General features: G+C 43.3%; 2 protein-coding genes across 2 annotated transcripts in view; one reads left to right on the forward strand and one right to left on the reverse strand.

The window, feature by feature from the left end:
* Window positions 1–24,948, reverse strand: part of LOC107374397 (zinc finger protein 271) — a 31,552-nt gene extending 6,604 nt beyond the window's left edge. Inside the window, exons 1-2 of the mRNA XM_070548752.1 lie at window positions 24,368–24,948; window positions 23,262–23,624 (exon numbers count right to left, since the gene is read on the reverse strand). Coding sequence (XP_070404853.1) covers window positions 23,262–23,624; window positions 24,368–24,539 — 535 coding nt within the window. The 5' untranslated portion in view covers window positions 24,540–24,948. The remainder of the gene's footprint in view (window positions 1–23,261; window positions 23,625–24,367) is intronic.
* Window positions 1–25,260, forward strand: part of LOC129163068 (zinc finger protein 420-like) — a 348,176-nt gene that overhangs the window by 102,602 nt on the left and 220,314 nt on the right. The window lies entirely within an intron of this gene.

The raw sequence follows: 25,260 nt of genomic DNA on the forward strand, positions 1-25,260 counted from the left end.
TCTGTTAAGACCACCAGCCTGGCCTCTTCAGGTGCAGGAGCCAGGATCACCCAGCCCCGGTGATCAGCCAGACACCGCCTCTCCTCCAGGCTGCTGAGGAGCACAGCTGAGCTGAATCCCTCCGATGACCTACACCTGGGATAAAAAGGCTGTGCCTTCAGCAGTGCAGGGGTTCTGCTGTCCTCCAGGCCTCAGATTTTGGTCTCAACCACTTCAAATTGATGAATTTTAACTTTCATAGTTTTATGTTTATTTACTTAGCAGACGCTTTTATCCAAAGCGACTTACAATTTATAACCTATAGGGCATGTTGTGATCTGTGGGGGAAACTGGGAGTACCCGGAGGAAACCCACGCATGCATGGGGAGAACATGCAACTCCACTGCAGCCGAGTTTCGAACGTGCAACCTTCGTGCTGCGAGGAGACAGTGCTAACAACCGCTCCACCATGCCAGTTTTAACTCTGAGTTGATGAGCTTAAAAAAAGTTCAAGCTCTGAGTGATCCAGAGGGATCGTTTTAAAGCCATTCTTTCGTTCTTTTTTAAACACAGAAACAGTTTTGTTTACCTGTTTGTAGCTACAGTTTCGCCGCCGGCTGCCGGCTTCTTCAGGCTGACGCTGATGGTGGCGCGTCACTTCCTTCTCCGTTTATCTGCGGGCAGCAGAGGACGTTGTCGCCCTCTACTGCCCGCTCTCCCCTCTCCGACGATGCAGTCCCATGCGTAGTCCAGCGTGTAAACTCCGTCGTCCCTGTTCATGGTCCCACATCCACGTCTCCTTATCTCTATTGCTTCCTTGATCCATCTTTTGTATTTTTGTTGTTCGGTGGTTATGATCCGTGTGCTGTCCCAGTCCATTATATGGTTTTCTCTTAAGCAATGATCTGTTATGGCTGACTTTTTTATTGTACTTTCTGCTTCTTCCTTTGCTGCTCTTGTGTGTTTACGATTTGCCTCTTTCTCGCACTCCTTTCTATGTTCTATTGTCCGTGTATTGAGTTGGCGTCCGATTTCTCCTATGTATGTTTTATTGCATATTTTGCATGGGATTTCATAGATGACTCCACATTTTTGTCCAGCTGATATTTTGTCTTTTGGGTGTACTAGTCTGTTTCTAACTGTTGTGTATGGCTTTGTTGGTGTGTTTATGTTGTGTTTTTTCATTGTTGCTCTAATTTTTTCCGTTATGCCTCTGATGTATGGTGGTGTTTCTGTGTTTAAAAAAGAACGAAAGAATGGATTTAGAAAGACACAGCAAGAACACACCTAAGATGATCGTTTTAAAGGTTAACTTGGTGATGCAATTTTATTGACTCTGGTCTGGTCTTTTACAATAAGTTTTAACCAGGTGTTTTAATTGTTGGTAATTCATCTTTTAATGTTAACCTTTTTGAGAATGTGTTTTGTTTGGCATTATTTTAATAACGCTCTCCATCAGTTTGCTCAATTGTTTTTAGAACCTTTTATGACAATTAAACCCGTTTAAAACCCACTATCATGATTTTGTTACCCCCTCCTTCACATTTTAACAACACATGTCGGGGTTGTAACAGGTTCTATTATGTCTGGATCAGAGGGTGTTCTGTGATCAAGAGTTCTAATAATTTTATGAACTTGCTCTACAGTAAACAGAATAAAATCAAGAGAGGTGCCATGGGTAATTGTTAGGAGTGCAACGGATCATCATTGATCCATACGGATCTCTGTCTACGGTTCGGCACTCACACGGTTCATGGATTGGTCACGTGGAGGGCAGAGGCGCTGCCTGTTTAATTCAAAAGTCGATTCTGGGCCCAACCTTATTCAAAATCTATATTAGTAACACTGTTAATGCTGCTGAGGTTCCATATACAGATGGATACATATATGCAGATGACACCATTTTATATGCAGCTTTTTCTTTTTATTGCGTTCAACATGCCTACTCCAACCTTCATCTTCATAAAAACAAGTAAAACAAAGTTCATGATCTTCAACCTTAACTTACTGCAATCAACACTTTTTTTTAAGTCTGTTTTGAATGCTTGTACATATTATTGATGAGAACAGTTCTTTATGTCAAACTGTTTTACCTTATTTTTATCTTGTATGTTTTTATCTTATCTGTTTTTCTTTGGTGTAAAGCTAACTATGTGTCTGTTGCTGCTGCCTCTTGGCCAGATCGTCGTCTTAAAAGAAAAGGAATTTTCAATCAACTCATCTGGTTAAATAAAACAATAAATAAACGAGAGCTTATGTTGACAGATAAAGATTTAACAGAAATGGTGACGTAGAAACGAGCCCAACGTACTGCTGGCAATGCGAACCAAGCTCTGGTACCGGTCATATAGGGACCTAACAGCCCATATCAGAGGGCCTGGTACCTCATACTCCTGAAGTATCCCATGAAGGACCCCCCAAGGGAAGCGGTCGAATGCCTTCTCCAAATCCACAAAACACATGTAGATTGGTTGGGCAAGCTCTCACGCACCCTCCAGGACCCTCCTTAGGGTATAGAGCTGGTCCAGTGTTCTACGGCCAGGACAAAAACCACATTGCTCCTCCTGAATCAGAGGTTCGACAATCCACCAGACCCTCCTCCCCAGAAACACAGAATAGACCTTACCAAGGAGGCTCTAGCCTGGCCTGCCAGACTTGTCCTCTGCTTCAAGGCCATCTTTCATTTTAAACACGTTGAAGTGCTTATATAGTAATATGCCTAAACTTTATATTTTCATTGAATAAAAGGAAGATATTTGAAAATAAAACGAGTTCTTAATGATCTGACTCTGCTTACCTAGCTAATCCCGTTTAAAATGGTGCCTCTAGCTGGAAACCGGAGGTGATGCACACGGAGGAAAACATTTCCAACTCTACTAAGCAATGGATTCACAGCAGCAGGACGAGGCGTTGGAATTTGAACACGAATTTACAGTTATTTATAATACTGAAGTTGCACAGCCATACAGTTTTGAGCCAGCAGCAAGAGGGAATGAGAACAGGCAAAAGAGAGGTAATTTCAATGGTAAAAGAAGAGCCATAGAAACGTGGGAACTTCAAAATGCACACAGACTTGGAAATGCTAACTGGTAAGAGCATGTTTTATTTTTAAAGATATTTCGACAGAAAATGCCCTCTGACAGATTACATCAAATGCCTAGCCACATAACTTAAAGAAATACTAAACTCAAATTAAAAATGGTTAAGTTATACAAAGTTTGGGTCAAAGTTCTTCATAGCCCTAGCACCCCTTTGTTAAATTAGCTTTGTTTCATTAGCGGTTATTACATTAGCCTAGCCTGGTAAGCCATCCATGTGAAAATATCCTTGTGATTCAGCAAAAAAGATTCTAGGCTGATGACATTATTCATGATCCCTCCACAAACCTTTTCATATGGTTTGGGATTCTGGTTTTACAAATGAAACGTTGCAGATCTAATGTCCCAAAAAGTCTCCACCTTAAAACTGTGACCTATTGTAGCTTTACTTAATTAATTTGACATTTTAACAATAAGTAACTTATTTTGCTGTATGAATGACAGTAATTGGCCATAATGTAATGCTCTGTGGGATTAAGTTTTCTGTCAAGATTCAGTCATGATCATTCTCTTATTTTATTTGCTTTTTTTTTTTTTTACTGCATATTAGGTGTCGTTGTGGCCGGTGTGGGCCAATGGACAACATTATTCACAGTATTTGTGGTCAGGAACTGGAACCACTCAGGGAGCTCTTGTTGATTCTGGACCCACCAGTATCACATCTCCTCTGTGTAACGGGCCATCCTGGATTTGTGGGCTGCTGCTTGAATCCTTTTGTGTTCATGCTAGCTTATCAAACATTTAAGGAGCAACATGGGCCCCTACATCTGCAGTTCAATGCGTAAGAACATATTGATCCACTAATGTCATAAGTATTAAGTTTAGCAACAGTGCATCATTGTCATCATCCATATTTGACAAAATGCTACTGAAAGTAGTCATTAAAAAATTCCTGCTAACAATAAAAGACAAATCTGTAACATTGCTGACAATTCCACTTCTTCATTTTGAAGACAGTATTGTTATGTTGCTTATAGATAGATGATCCGATGGACACATGGCATCATTGGGCGACACATCCGCAAGCCTCTGCCATCTTGTGTGGTGAACGCCATCAGAGCAGCCTTCCCAGATGAAGCTGGACTCTACAAAGGCTTCCAGTGGCCTAGTCTGGACTAGTGTGGCTCAGAAACTATTACTTTGTACGTAAACCAACAGGAAAACGATAGAATTTGCTGCTTGTAATCCACTGACTTGAAACAAACATTAAATTATGTCATTCCTGATCTTGGTCATTGCAAAACATCTTCTGACTGACAAAGACTTCACAAATTGTAAAGTTTCTCGCAACCCCACTGGCAGTCTAGCTGTTTGTGTGTGTAAGTACAACAGAGTGAAAAGAGAAAATAAAAGGTAGGTTAATCTATAGTGGAAAAGAAAACAGCGGGAGTAAAATAATGAGGTGTTCAATGATGGTATGAATGTTTTATTTTACAAAAGGTTTTTATATACAAGTTTATACAAAACGTTAACACAACTCCCTCCTGTTAAATGAGGAGTGTAAACACACTAACCTAAATTTAAATATGAAAACTGTTGAAGCAAAAAAATACAAAATAAATGGCCCACAGCTCAATAACTATAAACAAACTAAACTACAAATGACAAACTAAAGATCTACAATCTAGATCAATTATTACATTTCAAACAGTCACAGCTAAGGAGATCACCAGATTGGGTCTGTGTCTCCCTGAATTGCTCTGCTTAATTATGCCCGAGGTGAAGGCTGATTGCTGATCGGGTGACGTAGCACCGCTGCTGCTGCTCCTAGGTGTGGCTCTCGCTCCGGTGACGCACCGGCTGGGAGGAGGCGTGGCGGAACTGGAGCTGTGACTGGGGCTGAATGGCAGGGAAACAGGAGAAAACAGCAGCAGCATGACCAGAGGGCTGGAGCAAACTTACAGAGACCGTAACAAGTTCTAAAAGTCTCGTCTCGTCTAGTCTTCCTCCGCTTATCCGGGTCCGGGTCGCGGGGGCAGCATCCCAATTAGGGAGCTCCAGGCCGTCCTCTCCCCGGCCTTGTCCACCAGCTCCTCCGGCAGGACCCCAAGGCGTTCCCGGACCAGACTGGAGATGTAACCTCTCCAACGTGTCCTGGGTCGACCCGGGGGCCTTCTGCCGGCAGGACATGCCCGAAACACCTCCCCGGGGAGGCGTCCAGGAGGCATCCTGACCAGATGCCCAAACCACCTCAACTGGCTCCTTTCGATCCGGAGGAGCAGCGGTTCTACTCCGAGTCCCTCCCGAATGTCCGAGCTCCTCACCCTATCTCTAAGGCTGAGCCCGGCCACCCTACGGAGGAAACTCATTTCGGCCGCTTGTATCCGCGATCTCGTTCTTTCGGTCATTACCCAAAGCTCATGACCATAGGTGAGGATTGGGACGTAGATCGACCGGTAAATCGAGAGCCTGGCTTTCTGGCTCAGCTCCCTCTTCCCCACGACAGATCGGCTCAGCGTCCGCATCACTGCAGACGCCGAACCAATCCGCCTGTCGATCTCCCGATCCCTCCTACCCTCACTCGTGAACAAGACCCCGAGATACTTAAACTCCTCCACTTGAGGTAGGACCTCTCCCCCGACCCGGAGGTGGCAAGCCACCCTTTTCCGGTCGAGAACCATGGTCTCAGATTTGGAGGTGCTGATCCTCATCCCAGCCGCTTCACATTCGGCCGCGAACCTACCCAGCAAGAGCTGAAGGTCAGAGCTGGATGAAGCTAGGAGGACCACATCATCCGCAAAAAGCAGAGACGAGATTCTCCTGCCACCAAACTCGACACACTCCACACCACGGCTGCGTCTAGAAATTCTGTCCATAAAAGTGATGAACAGAACCGGTGACAAAGGGCAGCCCTGGCGGAGTCCAACCCTCACTGGGAACAGGTCCGACTTACTACTGTCTATGCGGACCAAACTCACGCTCCTCTGGTAAAGGGACTGAATGGCCCTTAACAGAAAGCCACCCACCCCATACTCCTGGAGCGTCCCCCACAGGGTGCCCCTGGGGACACGGTCATAAGCCTTCTCCAAATCCACAAAGCACATGTGGATTGGTTGGGCAAACTCCCATGCCCCCTCCATCACCCTTGCAAGGGTATAGAGCTGGTCCACAGTTCCATGGCCAGGACGAAAACCACATTGCTCCTCCTCTATCTGAGATTCAACTATCGATCGGACCCTCCTCTCCAGTACCTTGGAGTAGACCTTTCCAGGGAGGCTGAGGAGTGTGATCCCCCTATAGTTGGAACACACCCTCAGGTCACCCTTCTTAAAGATGGGGACCACCACCCCGGTCTGCCACTCCCTAGGAACTGCCCCCGATGACCACGCAATGTTGTAGAGACGTGTCAACCATGACAGCCCTACAACATCCATAGCCTTGAGATACCCAGGACGAACCTCATCCGCCCCCGGGGCTCCGCCGCTGTGTAGTTGTTTGACTACCTCAGCAACTTCTGCCCCTGAGATCGGACAGTCCATCCCCAGGCCTCCCAGCTCTGGTTCCTCCTCGGAATGCGCATTGGTGGGATTGAGGAGCTCCTCAAAGTATTCCTTCCACCGTCCGACTATAGCCTCAGTTGACGTCAGCAGCTCCCCATCCCCACTGTAAACAGTGTGAGCGAGTTGCTGCCTTCCTCTCCTGAGGCGCCGGACAGTTTGCCAGAACCTCTTTGGAGCCGATCGATAGTCTTTCTCCATGGCCTCACCAAACTCCTCCCACGCCCGAGATTTTGCCTCGGCAACTGCCACTGCTGCACCCCGCTTGGCTATCCGGTACCTGTCTGCTGTCTCCGGAGACCCACAGACCAACCACGCCCTGTAGGCCTCCTTCTTCAGCCTGACGGCTCCCCGAACCTCTGGTGTCCACCAGCGGGTACGGGGGTTGCCACCACGACTGGCACCGGCCACCTTACGACCACAGCTAGCAACAGCCGCCTCGACAATCGCAGAGTGGAACAAGGCCCACTCGGACTCAATGTCCCCCACTGCTCTCGGGACGTGGTCAAAGCTCTGCCGGAGGTGGGAGTTGAAGACCGTCTTGACAGGTTCTTCTGCCAGGCGTCCCCAGCAGACCCTCACTATGCGTTTGGGTCTGCCAGGTCTACGCGGCATGTTCCCTTGCCATCTGATCCAACTCACCACCAGGTGGTGATCAGTTGACAGCTCCGCCCCTCTCTTCACTCGGGTGTCCAAAACATACGGCCGCAGGTCAGATGATACGACTACAAAATCTATCATCGACCTGTGACCTAGGCTGCCCTGGTACCAAGTGTACCGGTGGGCATCCTTATGTTCGAACATGGTGTTCGTTATGGCCAAACTGCGGCTTGCACAGAAGTCCAATAACAAAACACCGCTCGAGTTCAGATTAGGTGGGCCGTTCCTCCCAATCACACCCCTCCAGGTCAAGCTGTCATTGCCCACGTGAGCATTGAAGTCCCCCAGCAGGACAATGGAGTCCCCTGATGGAGCACTATCTAGCACTCGTCCCAGGGACTCCAAAAAGGGTGGGTACTCTGAACTGATATTTGGCCCATAAGCACAAACAACAGTCAGGACCCGTTCCCCGACCCGAAGGCGCAAGGAAGCTACCCTCTTGTCCCCCGGGGTAAACCCCAACACACAGGCAGAGAGTCTCGGGGCTAACAAAAAGCCAACCCCAGCCCTCCGCCTCTCACCCGGAGCAACTCCAGCAAAGTAGAGTGTCCAACCCCTCTCCAGGTCTCAGGTTCCAGAGCCAATGCAATGTGTCGAGGTGAGTCCGACTATATCTAGCCGGTACCGCTCAACCTCTGCCACAAGCTCCGGCTCCTTCCTCGACAGCGAGGTGACGTTCCATGTCCCAAAAACTAGTTTTCTTGTCCGGGGATTGGAACGCCAAGACTCCCGCCTTGGTCTGCCACCCGATTCGCATTGCACCGGACCCTTCATGTTCCTCCTGCGGGTGGTGGGTCCACAGTTGGACGAGCCCATGTATCCGGTTCGGGCTGGGCCCGGCCGGGCCCCATGGGCGAAAGCCCGGCCACCAGGCGCTCGCTCACGGGCCCCAACCCCAGGCCTGGCTCCAGGGTGGGGCCCGGTAACCCTCCGGGCCGGGTACTCCGACTCTTCGTTTTAACCGCCATGAAAGATCCTTCGAACCGTTCTTTGTCTCACCCTTCACCTAAGACCAATTTGTCATGGGAGACCCTACCAGGGGCACTAAGCGCCCCAGACAACATAGCTCCTAGGATCATTAGGGCACTCAAACTCCTCCACCACGATAAGGTGACAGTTCAAGGAGGAGCATTATTTTGATTACATATTCTGTAATCAAAATAATGCAAGAATCATTTATATATATATATATACTGAATGTAGGAGCCAACTGTGTTATTTTCTGTCTGCATACCTGAGAGGAGGCTTGGCCTCAGCTGATTGGTTGATTTGATTGTGGAAGCACCAGCCTACTTAAGCCAATGCAGATCAGACTCAGGTGTTGCTGATATGGGACAAACAGTTTTTTACTGTGTGGCGAGGACTGTGGCTGGGTGTAAAGGACTCTGCAGACGGCCACTGGGGCAAGTAACGCATTCATTGTAAACCACTTTAATTGCATGTAAATGGATCGTGGACATTTTGGAAGAAGACGAAATAATAAGCATCATCGGAAATGAACACAAGCTGCAATTCTTTTAAACACACGTTAAGACCACCACCCGCATCAGTAACCAGCAGCGCCAGTGTATAGGGCATTGGTGCTACACTTCAAGGTAAAAAACTGTCCCGTCGGCCAAGAAAAGTTGGCGTCCTCTGCCACCAAAGCAGCAGAGGCGTAATTGGATCAGCTGTGTTTCCTGATCGCCGGAGGAGCGGCGTGCGTCAAGGAACAGTGCGTCTGGAAGAATCACCGGGCGTCAAGCTGTCACTGGGACAGAAGGCGTCTCTGCGCGGGATCAGGCTGTCCTTCCCTCTTCAGAAGGAGCAGCGCATCAGCAGACAGCGGCGGGCGTTCTGTCACTGGGGCAGAAGTGTCTGCGCTGGAGATGTTTGTGCGGCCTCGTCGCTGAAGGGCCAGCGCGCGTCAGAGAGCTGTGCGCATCTGAAGGATCGTCGCTGGAGTGGCGGCGCGCGGCGGGTATCAAGGAAGCAGCTCAGCTCAGAAGGTGTGGCACGCGGCGGAAGGAGCGGCAGTCGACCTGTCACTGGTGCAGGAGACGTCTCTGCACTGGATCCGCTGAGCGGCCTCATCGCTGGAGCGACGGGGCACGGCGGAGCCACTGCTGAACAGCGACGCACAGCAGGGCACCGCACGTCATAGAGGCGGCGGGCATCCTGTCACTGGAGCAAGAGACCTCTGCATTGGCTTTGCTGAACCAGCGGCCTCATCACAAAATACTCTCATTGGTTTTTAAAACGTTAAATGGTTTGGGGTAGGGTTAGAAATAAACACAAGCTGCAATTCTTTTAAACACACGTAAAGACCACCACCAGTATTGCCAGTGTATAGGGATTGGTGCAACACTGAATATTTACTAAACAAAAAAAACATTAATAATTATCATAAGTTTGTTTATCTTTGACTGGCTGCTCAGACCATCCACCTTTTTTCAAAGTGTGGATAGCGCACTGCACATTTGTCCACACCAGCCTTGGTTCTGGCCATGTCACTGTTGCCATTGCTGTTATAATGAAGAGCAGCCAACAGCAATCTGAAATAAACAGGAGGAAAAAAAAGAAGAAGAAAAAACATGGTGTAACGTCACGAAAGGGCCTGATTTTGAGATCCCACAGGTCATAGTGAGGTCATCTTACCCTGGATTTGACACATTCTACTGTAGTTTCCCCTGACAGGAGTCAGGAAGTCTGCACGTAGCCCCATTACTCAGAGCCTTCATCAGCTGGACTGCAGCTCCGACAGATAATAAAAGAGAACTCTTTTAAATAAACTCTTTATTCTCAGAAGAAAAGATTTTATAATTAAAATAATCATTGAATGAACTTTTGTTATGTATAATTATAAGCAATGAAATGTGTCATTAATCTGTACTCAATGATTGTTTAGTGTTTACTGGATGAGGTCATCACCATTCGCACTCACACCAGACAGAGTAAGGTTAAGTTAAAAATGCATGACACATAGGTAACCTTGCGCCCACATTCAGACTCTCTACATCACAGTCGGTACGTTCTGAGATTCTTGGTAACATTCTCAAACGTGCCAACTTCTGGTTGGTTATTAACTCATTCGCTGCCAGCCATTTCCTGATCGCTAACGGCCTTCGCTGCCAGCGTTTCTCACCGTTTTTACTGTTTTTTTAAGAGTCACAGAACGTTGCGCTCTAGCATGATGTCGATGCCAAAACAACCAAAACAAAGAGAAGACTCACCTCTTACATCAGGAAGAATCCACGTGTTTCGAGCGTTATCCGTTCTTTCATAATCCGTTGTCGAATTGTGATCGGCAGACGCTTTTCTGGTTCGCGCCTCACTTTTTTTACAGGAACGGCCCAAAACGATCTCCAAACACATGGATGTGTTACTTCCTGATCATGCGATCTGTGACGTATGCGGATGAAGATCGGCTTCAGGGCTGAGATGTTTGTTCTCTCAGCGCGGGGGCTCGTTCTGATGCTCAAACAGTAAAAAACAATGCATGAGGACTTTGGCAGTGAACGGTTGGATCTAAAATGACGACTTTAGTCGTCAATGGCAATGAATGAGTTAACAGATAGCATCAGTCCATATAAACCAGTCCACCCTGCTTCCTCGCCAGTTGGAGAGCAAGCCTTAGTCTGGCCATCTTTGGCAGACCTCTTTAACCAAAAGGATTCTGACATGTTGTCAAAACCTTAAAACTTTCCGCACCCGCGAAGCTGAGAACAACAAGACAGTTTCCTGCAGTACTAAGCTGACTCATAACTCCTTCTGAGTTATTTTTAAGACGCTGGGTTCCATCCGTCTGTTGTGACCCGAGACACATCTCTGTACCTCGGTACTCTACAGCCTCCAATACCAGCGGTCATCCGACCCCCCTGACTTTCGGATCCACAAGAGAGTGCCTCTATGGGTAATGTAGACACACAGATAGCGTCTGCATGCGGTTTTTAATAAGCAACAACTTGGCATAGTTGCAAACCAAATTCTTTTATATCCAGAACTCACCCTCTCTGAGATACGGAGATTCCGACTCCATCATCTTGTATTCACATAGGTTGCAGACATCACCGTTTAGCTCCATCCAGTCACCGTATAATAGTTTAACCAATTTGTCAAGTCTTAGGCCCTGTCCACACGTAGCCGGGGATCTGCCAAAACGTAGATATTTTTCTACGTTTTGGCCTGTCATCCACACGAAAACGGATCTTTTTAAAAACTCCGGCCAAAGTGAAGATCTGCGTTTTCTCCGTTTTGGGTGTCTGCGTGTGGACAGACAAAACCGGAGTTTTAAGGTCCGCAACGTCACTTTCCGCGACAAAAAAATGCTGACATCACGTGTGCGACCTGTGTTTACACTAGCCGGCATCATGGAAACCCTCAGAGCTGCGCTCTGTCACTACCGATCCATCGATTGTCCAAGCGCTTTCTGCTTGTTTGTTTTTGCAAGAGGAATTACTGCTCCTTGCGGAAGACCACAGACGAAAGACGAGGTTAAGAACGGGGGAAGTACTGCCGCCTACAGGTCTGGCATGTCCTTAACAACGTATTTATCCGGGTACGTGTGGACAGTGTTTGTTTTTAAAACGCGGTGGTGTGGATGCAAGTTTTTGGAGGGGCGGATATTCGCTTTTAAAAAACCCCAGCTACGTGTGGACTAGGCCTTAATTATTTGTAAAATAAATTCTTATTTTATTTGCAAACCTGACTGGTTCTTGAATCAAAGCGAAATGTGTACGATCTCTTAATAATTAAAAGAAAACTAGAATCTTCTAATTGATCATCCTAAGACCAAGCAGGGGATATTCTATTTATATAGAGTATCACAGCTATTGGTCACAAGTAGTGATAAGAGAAATAGCTTTAAGGCAATTTACTTAACCAAACATACCCTCTATTACCATTACAATGGTCAAAAGTCCACACACACACACACACACACACGCTCAATAATACTTGCCTAGTGTACATGCCCAGGTACGAGAACCCCGTATGCTTCGGAGCAAATTTCAGGATCAGGGAGTGGAATGCTTCCAGTGAATTTGTCTGATGCTGTGGTGACAGCTGTCTGACATCTTTCACAAACAACGGCTGGCATGCTACTTGTTCCAGTTTAACTGCTGCACTCGATCCTGTCGGTCACCGAAAGATACACTGAAATAAATCACACATAATTATATAACTTCTCCTAGTTACCAGGAATTAGCCATTGTTTGTTCCGTTCCTGTCCTACCAGTGGAGGGTGGAGACAAGATGGAAACACTTGTGTTCCATGATGGTGAACGTCTTGTGCATGGTTCACCAGTGACTTCCAATTAGCTTCCATTAAATCTGGATTTGCGTCGGGTGTGGATGCTGCTGTCCAGTCGAGGTGGTTAACTATGGACAGCTTCCGCAACGCCAAATCCTCACAACCGCTCTCTCTGCTGACAGTGTCCAGTTTCTTGGCCAGACCTGGAAAAGTTATAAAGAAATATTGTGCATTCCTAAAAGAAACTAGCTGAGCATTTAAACCGTAACATGAAAAATGTGATTTTCTGCATCATACATCTTTAACGGTAAACATATTAAAATATTACCCTTTCCACAATGCCAGACATCACAGAAGTGCCTTGCTCCTTGCGGTCCAGGTTGTTCTCTGACCCACTTTGCGATCCGTTACGAGTACATCGACACTCATGTCATTATCCGAGAAGAGCCTGATGCTCCTCTTCAGCCCCTCAAGCTCACACCAGGAGCTGTTTGGAACCTCTGAACTCTACAGTAATGGATGAAAAACACAAAACGGTTAAATTCACTACCACATAAGTTTTGATGAAATATATATTTGTCTGCATGCCTGCACAAGCTGTACATCAATTACCTTGTTTAGTCTCTCTATGAGTGTGTAGGAACCATAATTTGCGCAGTGACCACGGCTGTCAGATCTGCAGCCACCAGACAACATCGTACCATCACCGTATTCCTGTCGCATTAAAGCGGACTGCTGTTCTTCCCAAGCCAAAAGGACGGACGGAATTGTGCACAGCCTTTCACGTCTAAAATAAGTTCCCGCTGAAATAGTCTGTACACCTAACAGCGACAGCGTCCGTAAAGTCTGAGATACCACACACCCTGTCAAGTGCCTGGCCCCAGAAAGGAGAAGGTTGCCGGCTGGCATGTTTTTGTGGAGCATGGGCTGATTTCGCCACGATCTGTTGTAACCACACAGATCACATTTCTGGAATAAACACACAACCAAAAAAACAAAACAAAAACGAAACTGGGTGTAAATTTAAAAATAGGGTGAAAATACGGATAGTTACTTTTGGACAAATACATAATCGACCAACCTGCTGAATTTCTATGAAGGTTCGCTGTGGCAAACAACGTATTTGTTTACCTGTGGATTTTGGCTGAGAATGAAAACAGATCATTAACATACTACACATTTCATCGGTGTTCCATTTTTAAAACCAAACAAGCACCAACTAACCAGCCTGGTTCATCCTCTAAAGATCCATCATCTGATAAGGAGTCATCAATAGACATGGGTTCAGATTCATCAGATGGATCGTAGCTCTCCTCCTGGTCATCTAGGGGCTCAAGTGACGATACTGGCGATGATAAAGGTGTTGAGTGCCTCAACACATCACTCTCCTCATTAGGGCTGTAGCGAAGCCTCGACGACGTCGACAGCTCGATTCTAAAAATTTGTCGACGTCAGATCCGGTAGTCGACGCACCGCGCCCACTTGTTGCATCCCCAGGAGTTTGTAAATAGAGGAGGAATCTGCCTGTTTTTCCTCTAGTTCGCCCTCTTCTCCGCCTTCACTAACATCTCCGCCAAATACCGAAGACCCGGAACAACGTCTGTCCACTACTAGATTATTTTCCTGTTTTGCCCGCCTTCGTCTCCCGGCAACGGACAACAACTTCCGGGGTCAGATGCGCTGCGTCGTCTCTACCGCAGATGTAGAAAATCACCGGGAGTGTTTCTCCCTTCATAAAGGAGCTTCTTTCAGACATGAGGAGAGCTGTTTTGGTGGTAGCAGTCTCTCCTCCGTGCTGGTCTGTTTACTGCTGGGTGTTTTTGGTTTATTTAAACTTGGTAACTTGAACTTAACATTGGTAAAGCTACTGTTAGCATCTTCGCTAACAGCTTCTTGCGTTGGGATAAGCTGTTACGTTTTGGTTTAGAGTTCATCTTTTTTGTGGTGCAGATCTCCCTTTTATTACATTTAGAGTGTTGTGGGTTTTTGGTTTAGTTTAAAATATCACCTTGAGTCTGGTTTAACCACCCAGTTTAGAGTTTGGATCCCTACTTATTTGTACTTTTGTTTTAATTCCCCACAGGCAGAATTAGTTTTATTATTCCCAACCTGTGGATGGAAAGATTTATGTTTTTTTGTAGTTGTAAATAAACCTGATAATCATTTTAACTTTTAAATCCCGTTATTGTCCCTTCCTTTTTGCACACGAGCCAAACTCCCCAGGAAGGGTCGTAACACCACTCGCCTCACGCACATAAGTGACCAAAACAAAGCAGCATGGAGACACTCCGTCTCCAACCACCTCTCAGGCAGCAGCCTGCACTCCCAAGTTCTACACGTCACCAGAACATAACATAAAAGCAGTGTTATACAAAATGGAAGGCCCGTAGTGTTTATTCTCTTACAGTAAGAATTTATCAATTTTTTTGAGGAATTTATTTGAGATTTTCTGGTTTTTGTTAATTGTGCAATAGAAAAATAATCATTAGATTAATTTTCTAAATAGTCATTAGAATAGTCGACTATTCGATAAAATAATCATCAGAATAATCGTTTTAAAATAATCGTTTACCCCCAGCCCTACTCCTCATTCCGGGTCCCCATGTCCCTGGTGGATGGATGTAGGTCAACCTGTGTTGCTCAGAATATTTTAATGTAATGATTTTGTGTTACGTTAGCCATCACAACGTAGTTTGTGAATCAATAAACAGTTTTATGGAAATCTTGGAAATTTGAGCTTAAATTGTGAAGCCATTTTGTGCTCTGCGTGTTATAGTTTACCTGTAGAACCATAAGGAAGGAGCTGTCTGAATCCAACACCGTGGTAGAGGAGTGCTTCTGACCCGACATGCAGTCGTCCATCGTGTCACCGGAGACGCAGCTGCTTCAGGGGTTTGTTCTGTTGTTTCCACTCGTGACGGATCTGCCGTCATCTGCAAAGCAAGCATACAAATATGTACTTGAATTTAAAGATCAACATGTAGGGCGAAAATAATTAAAATACATTACAAAACTACTCGTCATAAAAGATGAATGCAGAGACATAAAAATGTTGTTTAATGCAAACAAGATCACAAATGCTTGATTAGGGTCAGAACCTCTCATGATTTTAGGAGTCAGCTGATCGCCATGGGGATGTAAGCCCTGATAAGTAGCCCGGCATGAATCTCAAAATAACACCTGGAAACTACACTAACGTAGGAGAGATATTTGAGTGTTTTCTAAAAAAAACAACAACAACGTACACAAACTTTAGCGCGAGTCCCTCAAGTGAACACAGCTGTGCAAAATCACGTTACGAACAGGCGAAGCAGCTGGTTGAAACCGGAGGCAAGCAAGGGTTGTTCGTGGTGCTCAAATGACTTTTTTTTAAACAGAATCACCGTGTCGGTTATTTTTCTGCTCACCGTGATTATAGAGAAACTTTATATGTTACATAACGAAGAAGTGCAGTCAGTTTATCTCTCACTTAGCTGTGTAATCATAGCCTAAAACGGCTAAATATAGACATTATTTGTATAAACACATTTCTATCATTGAATGTTTTTGTCCTTAACGGTTTTTAGAAAGTAAACAACACTTACTCTGGCTACTTCCAGCTTGTGAGTTGCTGACCTGCGTGTAGCTCCTGAGTCTCTTCTGCGGCTGGAAGGAGCCGCCATTGTTGTTGTCGCTCCGGCCGCGGCTGCTCCCGGTGTCGGTACAAGATCGGCTCGGGGTGAGGGAGGCAAGATGGCGGAAGGAGCGGACGTTCTGTAAGGAGCTCCGGTAGCAACCTCAAAGAATGGTCTAATTTAAGAACTATTATTACTTAATGTTTAATGAAAAATCTCTTCGGGAATATAAAACTACCCTCTACAACTAGTACTGGTATTAGCTAAACAAGAGTGGATGAGGCCATACGTGAAACACGAAGAAATGGCTAAAGCTAACAGCAAAGCTCACAAAGCCCTGCTAACTCACGACTACCTTGGTTCGGAAAATATGGACACCAACTCAAGAGGTAATAAAAACCCACTTTCATCACCCTGCAAAGCCACAACATCACACAAAAAACAAAAAGGAGAAGAAGAAACCGACTCTAATGTATCCAACAGTGCGCTACTAGCCGCCATTGAAGGTCTACAAAAAATGATGGAAAGCTTTGGCGCTGACCTCAAACAAAATACACTCTCCATCTCTAACATTGCCAAAGCGGTTGAATTTAACAGCGCTGAAATTCAAGACTGTAAAGAGAAAAATAAGCAGATGGAAAAGCAAATAACTCAGCTGAAAACCACAAATGAAGTGTTAACCAAAAAAGTTGACAACTTGGAAAACAAAGCTTCAAACCTTGACCGATACCAAAGAAAATGGAACCTACGGCTCAAAGGGTTAAAAGAGGACAAAGAGGAGGACACAAGACAAAGTGTATCGGACATCATTAAAAAGATCCAACCCAGCTGGAAGGAGAAGGTTAACTTAATTCTGGATTCTGTTCACCGTATCGGCCCCAAAAACCCTGATCACCCAAGACAAGTCATCATACAATTCACCAGCCGTTTCTACAGAGATGAACTTTGGAGATCCACTAAACAACATCCCACATGCAGAGAGCTCAACATCCGATTCGCCGAGGACCTCACCAAGGAGGACCGTGAAGCACGTCTTGCGGTATGGCCTAGGGTGGAACAAGCGAGAAAAGCAGGGCTGAAAACCACCTTTAAAGGTCCATATGCCTTCATCAATGGACAGCGGGTTACACCCTAGCCAGTTTAACATAAACACGTGTAAGTGAAAATGAGACCACTTATGATTATTTACATATGTATGTAGTTGTAGTTGTATGAGGATACAGATCCGCAAATGTTATAAATGTTGTTCACTCAGATTATAGTTTTTGGGGATTGCTACCTAGGTTCTCTTATTGCTTTAGGTTAGCTCATCCTATATTGTTCTTTTTTGTTCATTATATGGTTATTATAAACAGCGAACTTTCGTTAATCTCTATCAATGCAAGAGGGTTGAGAGATATCACTAAAAGGAAAAGCCTTTTCTTATTCTGCAAAGGGAAAAATGCTGTGTTTACCTTTTTACAAGAAACTCATTCTACACATGAAGACAGCAACTTTTGGACTAAGCAATGGGGAGATGAAGCCTTTTTTTCTCATGGCTCTTCAAGGTCAGCTGGGGTTGCCATCTTGTTGAAAAACTTTCGAGGTAAAATTACTTCTATTGAGAATGATATTGTTGGCCGTTGGTTAATTCTTACCATAAACATAGAAAATTCTATTTTTATTCTAGTAAATATATATGGATATAATACCTTAACTCAAAATAAAATATTGCTGGAAGAAATAGGTTTACGGTTAGACCATCTAAAAGCCAAACATTCCACCAATAATGTCCTTATTGGAGGAGATTTCAACCTTGTTCAGGATGAATTTCTGGATAGATGGCCATCTAAATATGAGATAAGCTACCCAAATCCATTATTTACCAACTTCTGTTTTGAACATAATTTTATGGATATATGGAGACACCTTAACCCAGTCACTCAGAAATTCTCATGGTTTAATTCAACTAATAAATCAAGGATCGACCATTGGCTTATTACTAATGACTTACTTTTATTATATGACTTCATCTCTGATATATCTGCTGCCCCACTAACGGACCATTACCTTATATCACTTAAAATTAAGCCGAAAAACAACACTTATAGGATAAACAAATATTGGAAATTTAACTCTTGCCTTCTCCAAAATGACCATTACTGTAAAAAAATAAAGTCACTTATTACAGACATTGTAAACTCAAAAGATTTAAACAGTCCAACCACTAAATGGGAATTTTTAAAGTACAAAATCAGACAACTTTCCATTTCATTTAGTAAGCAACTTAAAAACGAACTTCAGGTTTTAGAATTAGACATTATACAAAAATTAAACTTATATTGCAATAAACCTAATCCATCTGAGATAGACAAGCAAAATGTCCTAACCCTTCAAATAAAGTTGGATAACATGTACATACAAAAAACTAAAGGAGCCTTCATTAGATCGAGAGCCAAATGGATTGAGGAAGGTGAGAAAAACACTGCTTATTTCTGTAACCTAGAAAAAAGAAGACAACAAAGAAATTCTATAAACTCTTTACTAATAAATAATGTTGAATCCACGGATGAAAAATTAATAGGACAAGAAATTTTCAACTTTTACCAAAATTTATATACTTCTAAATTTTCAGCCCCTAATTCTAATGCTTTTCTAAACCATATTGATTCCTTCATCCCTAAAATAGATGACTCCTTCCAAAATACCTGTGAAAAGGAAATTACAATGAGCGAACTAGATAAGGCAGTCAAAAGATTAGCGATTAATAAAGCACCTGGCCCAGACGGCCTTACAGGTAACTTCTACCGTCACTTCTGGGAGGACATAAAACCTTTACTCTTTGAAGTTTTTTCGGAAATCTTTAATAATTCTACTCTTCCACCCACGATGAGACAAGGCATCATCATATCTATCCCCAAACCAGGCAAAGACCCAAGAAATATTGAAAACAGACGACCCATCACACTTAGAAATTCGGACTATAAATTGCTTACTTACATATTTACCTTACGCCTCCAGTCAGGAATTTCAGATATTGTCAGTGAATCACAATCCGGTTTTCTAAAAGGCAGATCGATCCATAATAACGTTAGATTGGTAATGGACTTAATTGAATACAAAGATCTGATTACTGACAATGGATTCATACTTTTCTTAGACTTTTACAAAGCCTTCGACTCTGTAGAACATCAGTTCATCTTCTCAGTCTTAGAACGCCTGGGTTTTGGTACCAACTTTATCAACTTAATTAAAGGCCTATATGACAACATAAACAGCTGTGTCATCCTACCAAAAAACACCACCCCTAGATTTAATATTAATGTTGGAATCCCACAAGGTTGCCCAATCTCACCATATCTATTCATTCTGGTTACCGAAATGTTGGCATTGTACTTAAAAAACTGTGATAACATTGCAAAATTAAATGTTCTAGGCACTGATCTAATTATAAGTCAACTTGCAGATGACACCACGCTTTTTTTAAAGGATTCTAAACAAATTTCTATAGCCATCCAAAAGATTCAACTCTTCTCTGAGGCCTCAGGTCTGAACCTAAATCTAAAAAAATGTGAACTTCTAGCAATTCACGACACAGTGTTAAAAGAAATACATAATATCCCTATAAAATCTGAGGTTAAATATCTAGGAGTGACCATTAACAAAAACCCTAAACTTAATTCAGTCTTAAACTTTGAAAATAAACTTAAAGAAGGAAATTCTAAACTTAACCTGTGGCTCCAACGTGACCTTTCTATTCTAGGTCGTATCTATCTCACCAAAATGGAATGTCTATCAAGATTAGTTTACCCAACCTGTAACCTTGCCTTACCAAACGACCTAATTAAAAAAATAAATCAAACAAACTTTAACTTTATTTGGAGAAACAAACCACACTACCTTAAAAAGGCTCATATGACTAAAGAAATAAAAGATGGAGGTTTAAAGGCCATTGACTTTGAATGTCTTAATGGCACCCTAAAGATTAACTGGTTAAAATTTTGGTTAAATCACCCAGACGTCTTTTGGTATAGTATCCCCAATTACATCTTTAACAAAATTGGTGGCTTAAAAATTCTTCTCCTAACTGACTACAATATAAACAAACTCCCCATTAAACTTTCAGAGTTCCATAAACAAATTTTATTGTATTGGAAAATGATATATGTACATAACTACTCACCACACTCTATAATCATTTGGAACAATCAATTTATATTGCACCGAAACAAATCATTATTCTATAAAGATTGGTTAGATAACAATATATGGTCTATTATACACTTAATGGATGTAGATGGTCAGCTCTTGAATTATGACAATTTCTGCAGAAGATACAATTTTAAGGCTTCTGAGCTTGACTTTAACAGGTTACATAATGCACTTCCAAAACAGTTTATCATCCAAGCCCAAGAATATCTAAAACATCAATGTTCTATTCCAATCCTTCCTATCTTATCTATTAAAGGTCTTCTGTTAACTGACAGAAAATGCAACAATCTTACAATAAGATCAGCCTTAAATGAATCTCTTTTTCCTGGAAAAACAAACAAAAATAACATAATTTACAAATTTGATAAAATATCTGTTGAGAAAATAAGAACTATCTACCTAAAATTACCTATACCACCGAAAGCTAAAGAAACCCACTTTAAAATAATGAATGCAATCTATCCTTCAAAAGAGTTGTTAAGAGCTCGTTTTAATATTGATAGCAACAACTGCTCTTTTTGCGAAAATCACATAGAAACTATAGATCATATATTTTATGAATGTCAGAAAACACAATTGTTCTGGAAAAAGCTAGAGATGTGGATCAGAACTAAAATACCACTCCCAGTTCACATCACTAAAGATATGATAATATTTGGGATTATATTCAATAATAAAGATAAAGAACTCTGCTATAATATCATCCTCTGTTTAGCCAAATTTTTTATCCATAAACAACGAATTTTGCAATCATCCCCTGTCTTCAATGTTTTTTTAATAGAATTTCAATTATATTTAAAATCCCTGAAACAACTCAACAAATATAGTGAAAATCTATATAACATGTTAGCTGAACTTCCAAAGTGATTTCATAATTCTGTATGATATATGCTGTACCCTCATTGAAAGCTGTACTTGTTCTTCATGTTCTTTTGTCTCTTGTTGTTCTGTTTTACTGGATACTTACAAATGTTATATTAACTGCTCCTTTTGAATTTAAGTTTTGAACTTAACATTGTCAAGGTGCCATGTTTGTTTGTAAATTTACTAAATAAAAAAAAAAAAAATAAAAAAAAAAAATTGTAAAAAAAAAAAAAAAAAAAAAAAAAGATCGGCTCGGGGTCCTTCGACTGCTGATGATGTCAAAGTACGGCAAACCCACTCGGACAAAATACACTACACATCTATACTGTTGGAAAGAATTTAGCAGTTTCGTTACTAAAATAATGTTTCTTACGACGTTAGTTTGTGTTTATAATGGTATTTGTAAAATAAAACACTATATTTGATTCATGTTGAACTCCTCTTTGAGCACATCCCTTGAAGGATCATAGGTATTAGCAACACCTGTGAAATTGTATTTGCAGGAAAGAAGTGTGTCCCGTTTATTGAAGTAGTTTGTGTTTAGAGTTTTTGACGTCTTGTCCATGCGTAGTTCAGTTACGCTCATAGCTGCTAGCCAAAACTCTGGAGTTAAAAGTTTTCTGGCTTTACTAAAATACCTGTCTGTACTTATTTGATTGATGGTAGTTTTACTTTCTATTAGACTCCAAATGTAATCATTTGGCACGTTTCTAATTCATAATTTGTAAGAATGTAATCGGTGATATTAGCATTAGCATTCCTATGGGGTTTTCCATGTATATTAGCATTGCGCTAACCACTCGCTGCCAAATTGCAGCCTTTGCGATGAGAAAATCTCCTTTTGTCACATCGCAATTTAATTGCACATGCAGTTAATCGTCCAGCCCTAATATACATGCAGCTCTATGCTAAAAGTGTATTTTCAAAGAGGTAATGATGGATTTGTTTGTAAAAGTTGTCCATCTTTCCAACAGAAAGATTTGCCTGGACCAACGTAACGTGAAAACAACGTAACGTGATTACGTAATTCCCGTAAGCCAATCAACTACTTTGACGTCATCGGCAGTCGAAAGACCCCGAGCTGATCTTGCACCCGAGCAGATCCTGTACCGACACCGGTCCTTCTCCCTTGTCGCTTTTTCCATGTGTCGATGGTGCTGCAGTGGATTTCAGTCTGATTTTGTCCATTTTTCTGAACCCCATCCTGTGTTCAATCAAGTCTCCCTCGATATAATCCTCCTCGCAGAAAGGCACACCACAAATCACGGAGCTGTTCGAGACTCTGCTGCTGGTAAAATCCTGCCGTTTCACCCCAACACTTCTCACCCAAGCATGGAAAGCTGGGTTTTTCTGCTTTGGGAATGGGAAAACACGATGTCCAGACAAACTGGAGTTTGTACACCCCCACATACACAAACATTAACCATATTTGAAATAGTTTACTTGGATTTACCTCAGCAACTCAAAATGACCGATTTGTCGTTGTCCTCTCATTTGCCTCTGGGCACGTCACGTGTCATGTGACTCTAAAACTGCGCGTTTTTTTTTGGGGGGGGGGGGGGGGGGCGCTTGCTGTCATCCCTTTATTTAGTATTTTTAAACACCTGCTAGTTGTATGGTCACCTGGGAGTATAACCAAAGTAGCTTTCTTACATTAGATTATGCTTTTTTGCCATTTTAAAGAACATGAAAGATTCTCTCTCTCTCTCTCTCTCTCTCTCTCTCTCTCTCTCTCTCTCTCTCTCTCTCTCTCTCTCTCTCTCTCTCTCTCTCTCTCTCTCTCTCTCTCTCTCTCTCTCTCTCTCTCTCTCTCTCTCTCTCTCTCTCTCTCTCTCTCTCTCTCTCTCTCTCTCTCTCTCTCTCTCTCTCTCTCTCTCTCTCTCTCTCTCTCTCTCTCTCTCTCTCTCTGAAAGAAAGAGAATCACACTGGGAGGAACAAGTTCACGACTTGTTTAGTTAACTTGTGTTGTCATGTGGATCTCTACTGCCTCTGTAAACACTCCTAACATCAATAATAACTGTCCATTCATTTTCTCAGTGTTTGTAATCAGCAATGATGTATTTAAAATGAGTAATTTCCATTATTGTGACGTCACAGTAAGGAAAATGATCGTAAAATCGCCCTCACCTGTGGACCCTGGAGGAGCAGCAGCTCTGGTCTCAGCCTCAGGAAGCAGTGACAAAAGGAGCTGGTGTCTGTCTGGTTCTGGTCCATGGTGGACTCTGTCCTCATCAGCAGGAGTCACAAGGGAGGTAACCGTCTCCTGCTTCAGTACAAGCTGCTCTTCATCCTGACTCATGCAGAGCTCCTCTTGTTCTAGAACCTGCAAAGGTTCTGACTCATCCTGCTCCACTTTCATCTGTGGAGGTTCTGGTTCCTCCTGTAAAGGTTCTGGTTGTTCCTGGTCCAAACTGGAGGTCCTCTCCTGGTTCCAGAGCTGCTGGTCAGTCAGAACCTCCTCATCTTTGCTGACATCATGCAGCGGGAGTTCTGGACAAACAGACCAAACAAAAAGATGAATCATGTGACAATAAGAAAGCACACTTCACTTTAATCATCTGATGCATCTGAAGATGTTTTAGAACATAATGAACTCTTAACCTGACAAACAACCACACACAGTTCTACAGTCAGACATGAGAACAGCAGGTGTGTGTGTGTGTGTGTGTGTGTGTGTGTGTGTGTGTGTGTGTGTGTGTGTGTGTCTGACAGACCCACAGCAGAACTGGACTCAGTATCTATCAGATTCATTGATTTAGATTCTTACTGACTTCTGGGATGGACACACAGGTACTACAGGTGAGTTTATAGAGACATAAACATCCAGATGTTCCTCAGATGCATCAGTCTCTGATGAAAACGGGACTGAGATGTTTTCATGGAATCATCTCCACTTTGAAGCTGCTGACAGCTTTACTTGGTAATGTCCACAAACAGATCAGACTAACAGAAACTTCTAAACAAGTCTCTGATTGTAGAACATCAGCTGGAAACGTTCACCAAGTCTTTAAAGTTTGTCTCTTTTAAACTGATTTAGTGGAAATCTTGAAAATGAAAAACTTCCTAAAACCCCTGAAATGTGATTGATTTATTTCTCTAAAGTGGAACAAAGTTTACCGGCTGATTTCAGCTCAGTTGTGTCAAAAAGCTTCAGAACAGCAAACGGACCCAAGCAGACTGTCCTGAGATTGTGTCCTCAGTAGAACCTCATGAGTCCCGCTGCTGTTTCATACCTATTCTGTGTAAGTTGATCTGTGGTTTCCAGCTGATCTCCAGCAGTCTGCGCTGACGATCGATCTCTTCCTCGTAGCGGACGATGGTTTGTTCAAACTCGGAGAATATTTCTGCAGCAGCAGCAGTTAGCCGCTCTCTGATGAACTCTCTCAGAGACTGAGCTGAAGACATTGTTGCTGCAGAGCCTCAGAGGTTCACCTCACACACCCACACGACAAGCTAACGCTGCTAACCAGCAACAAGCTAACGCTGCTAACAGCTTGAGACCTGGAACAGCTTCTGGTTTTTGTGTCGTTTTGTGATCAGCGTAAAGGTGCACTAGCGCCTCCTGCTGGACTGGAGTAAGACCAGGATGAACAGCAACAATGAGGAAGAGATGAAGGTGTGGACCACAGCTTCTGTTCAAAAGACGACAGAATGAGATTAATAATAGTGGAAAGAGAAACAGTTGAATATCTGAGGGAAATGATCAACAGAGCAGATTTAACTGGAATCACACAGTTGCAGGTTTTTTAGCAGAAGGTTAAGGTAATTCCCGGATACAGCCAGCAGGTGGCAGCACCTGATCACAGCAGGCTGTCAGATGGCTACATCTGATGATGTCTCCTCACCAGTTTGGCTCAAGAGCATCTGGCTGCAGACATCAGCTGGCGTCTACCGGAAATGACGTAACCGGAAAAACAAGCATCGGGTCATTACCTTCGCCGGAAGTCATTACCTTTGCAGGAAGTAGTACTCGAAAAACCCTACCGTGTTTGACAGTTCCGTGTAAAAACGGTACGGTCATTACTTTCACAGGAAGTAGTTTTTTTTTTAAACAAAACTTACCAGAAAAAGCTTTTTTTTAATTTTGGTTTTTTTTCCTCTTCAAATTTGGATGGACTGGCGATAT

The sequence above is a fragment of the Nothobranchius furzeri genome, chromosome 2, assembly GCF_043380555.1.
Source record: "Nothobranchius furzeri strain GRZ-AD chromosome 2, NfurGRZ-RIMD1, whole genome shotgun sequence".
Lineage (NCBI taxonomy): Eukaryota > Metazoa > Chordata > Actinopteri > Cyprinodontiformes > Nothobranchiidae > Nothobranchius > Nothobranchius furzeri.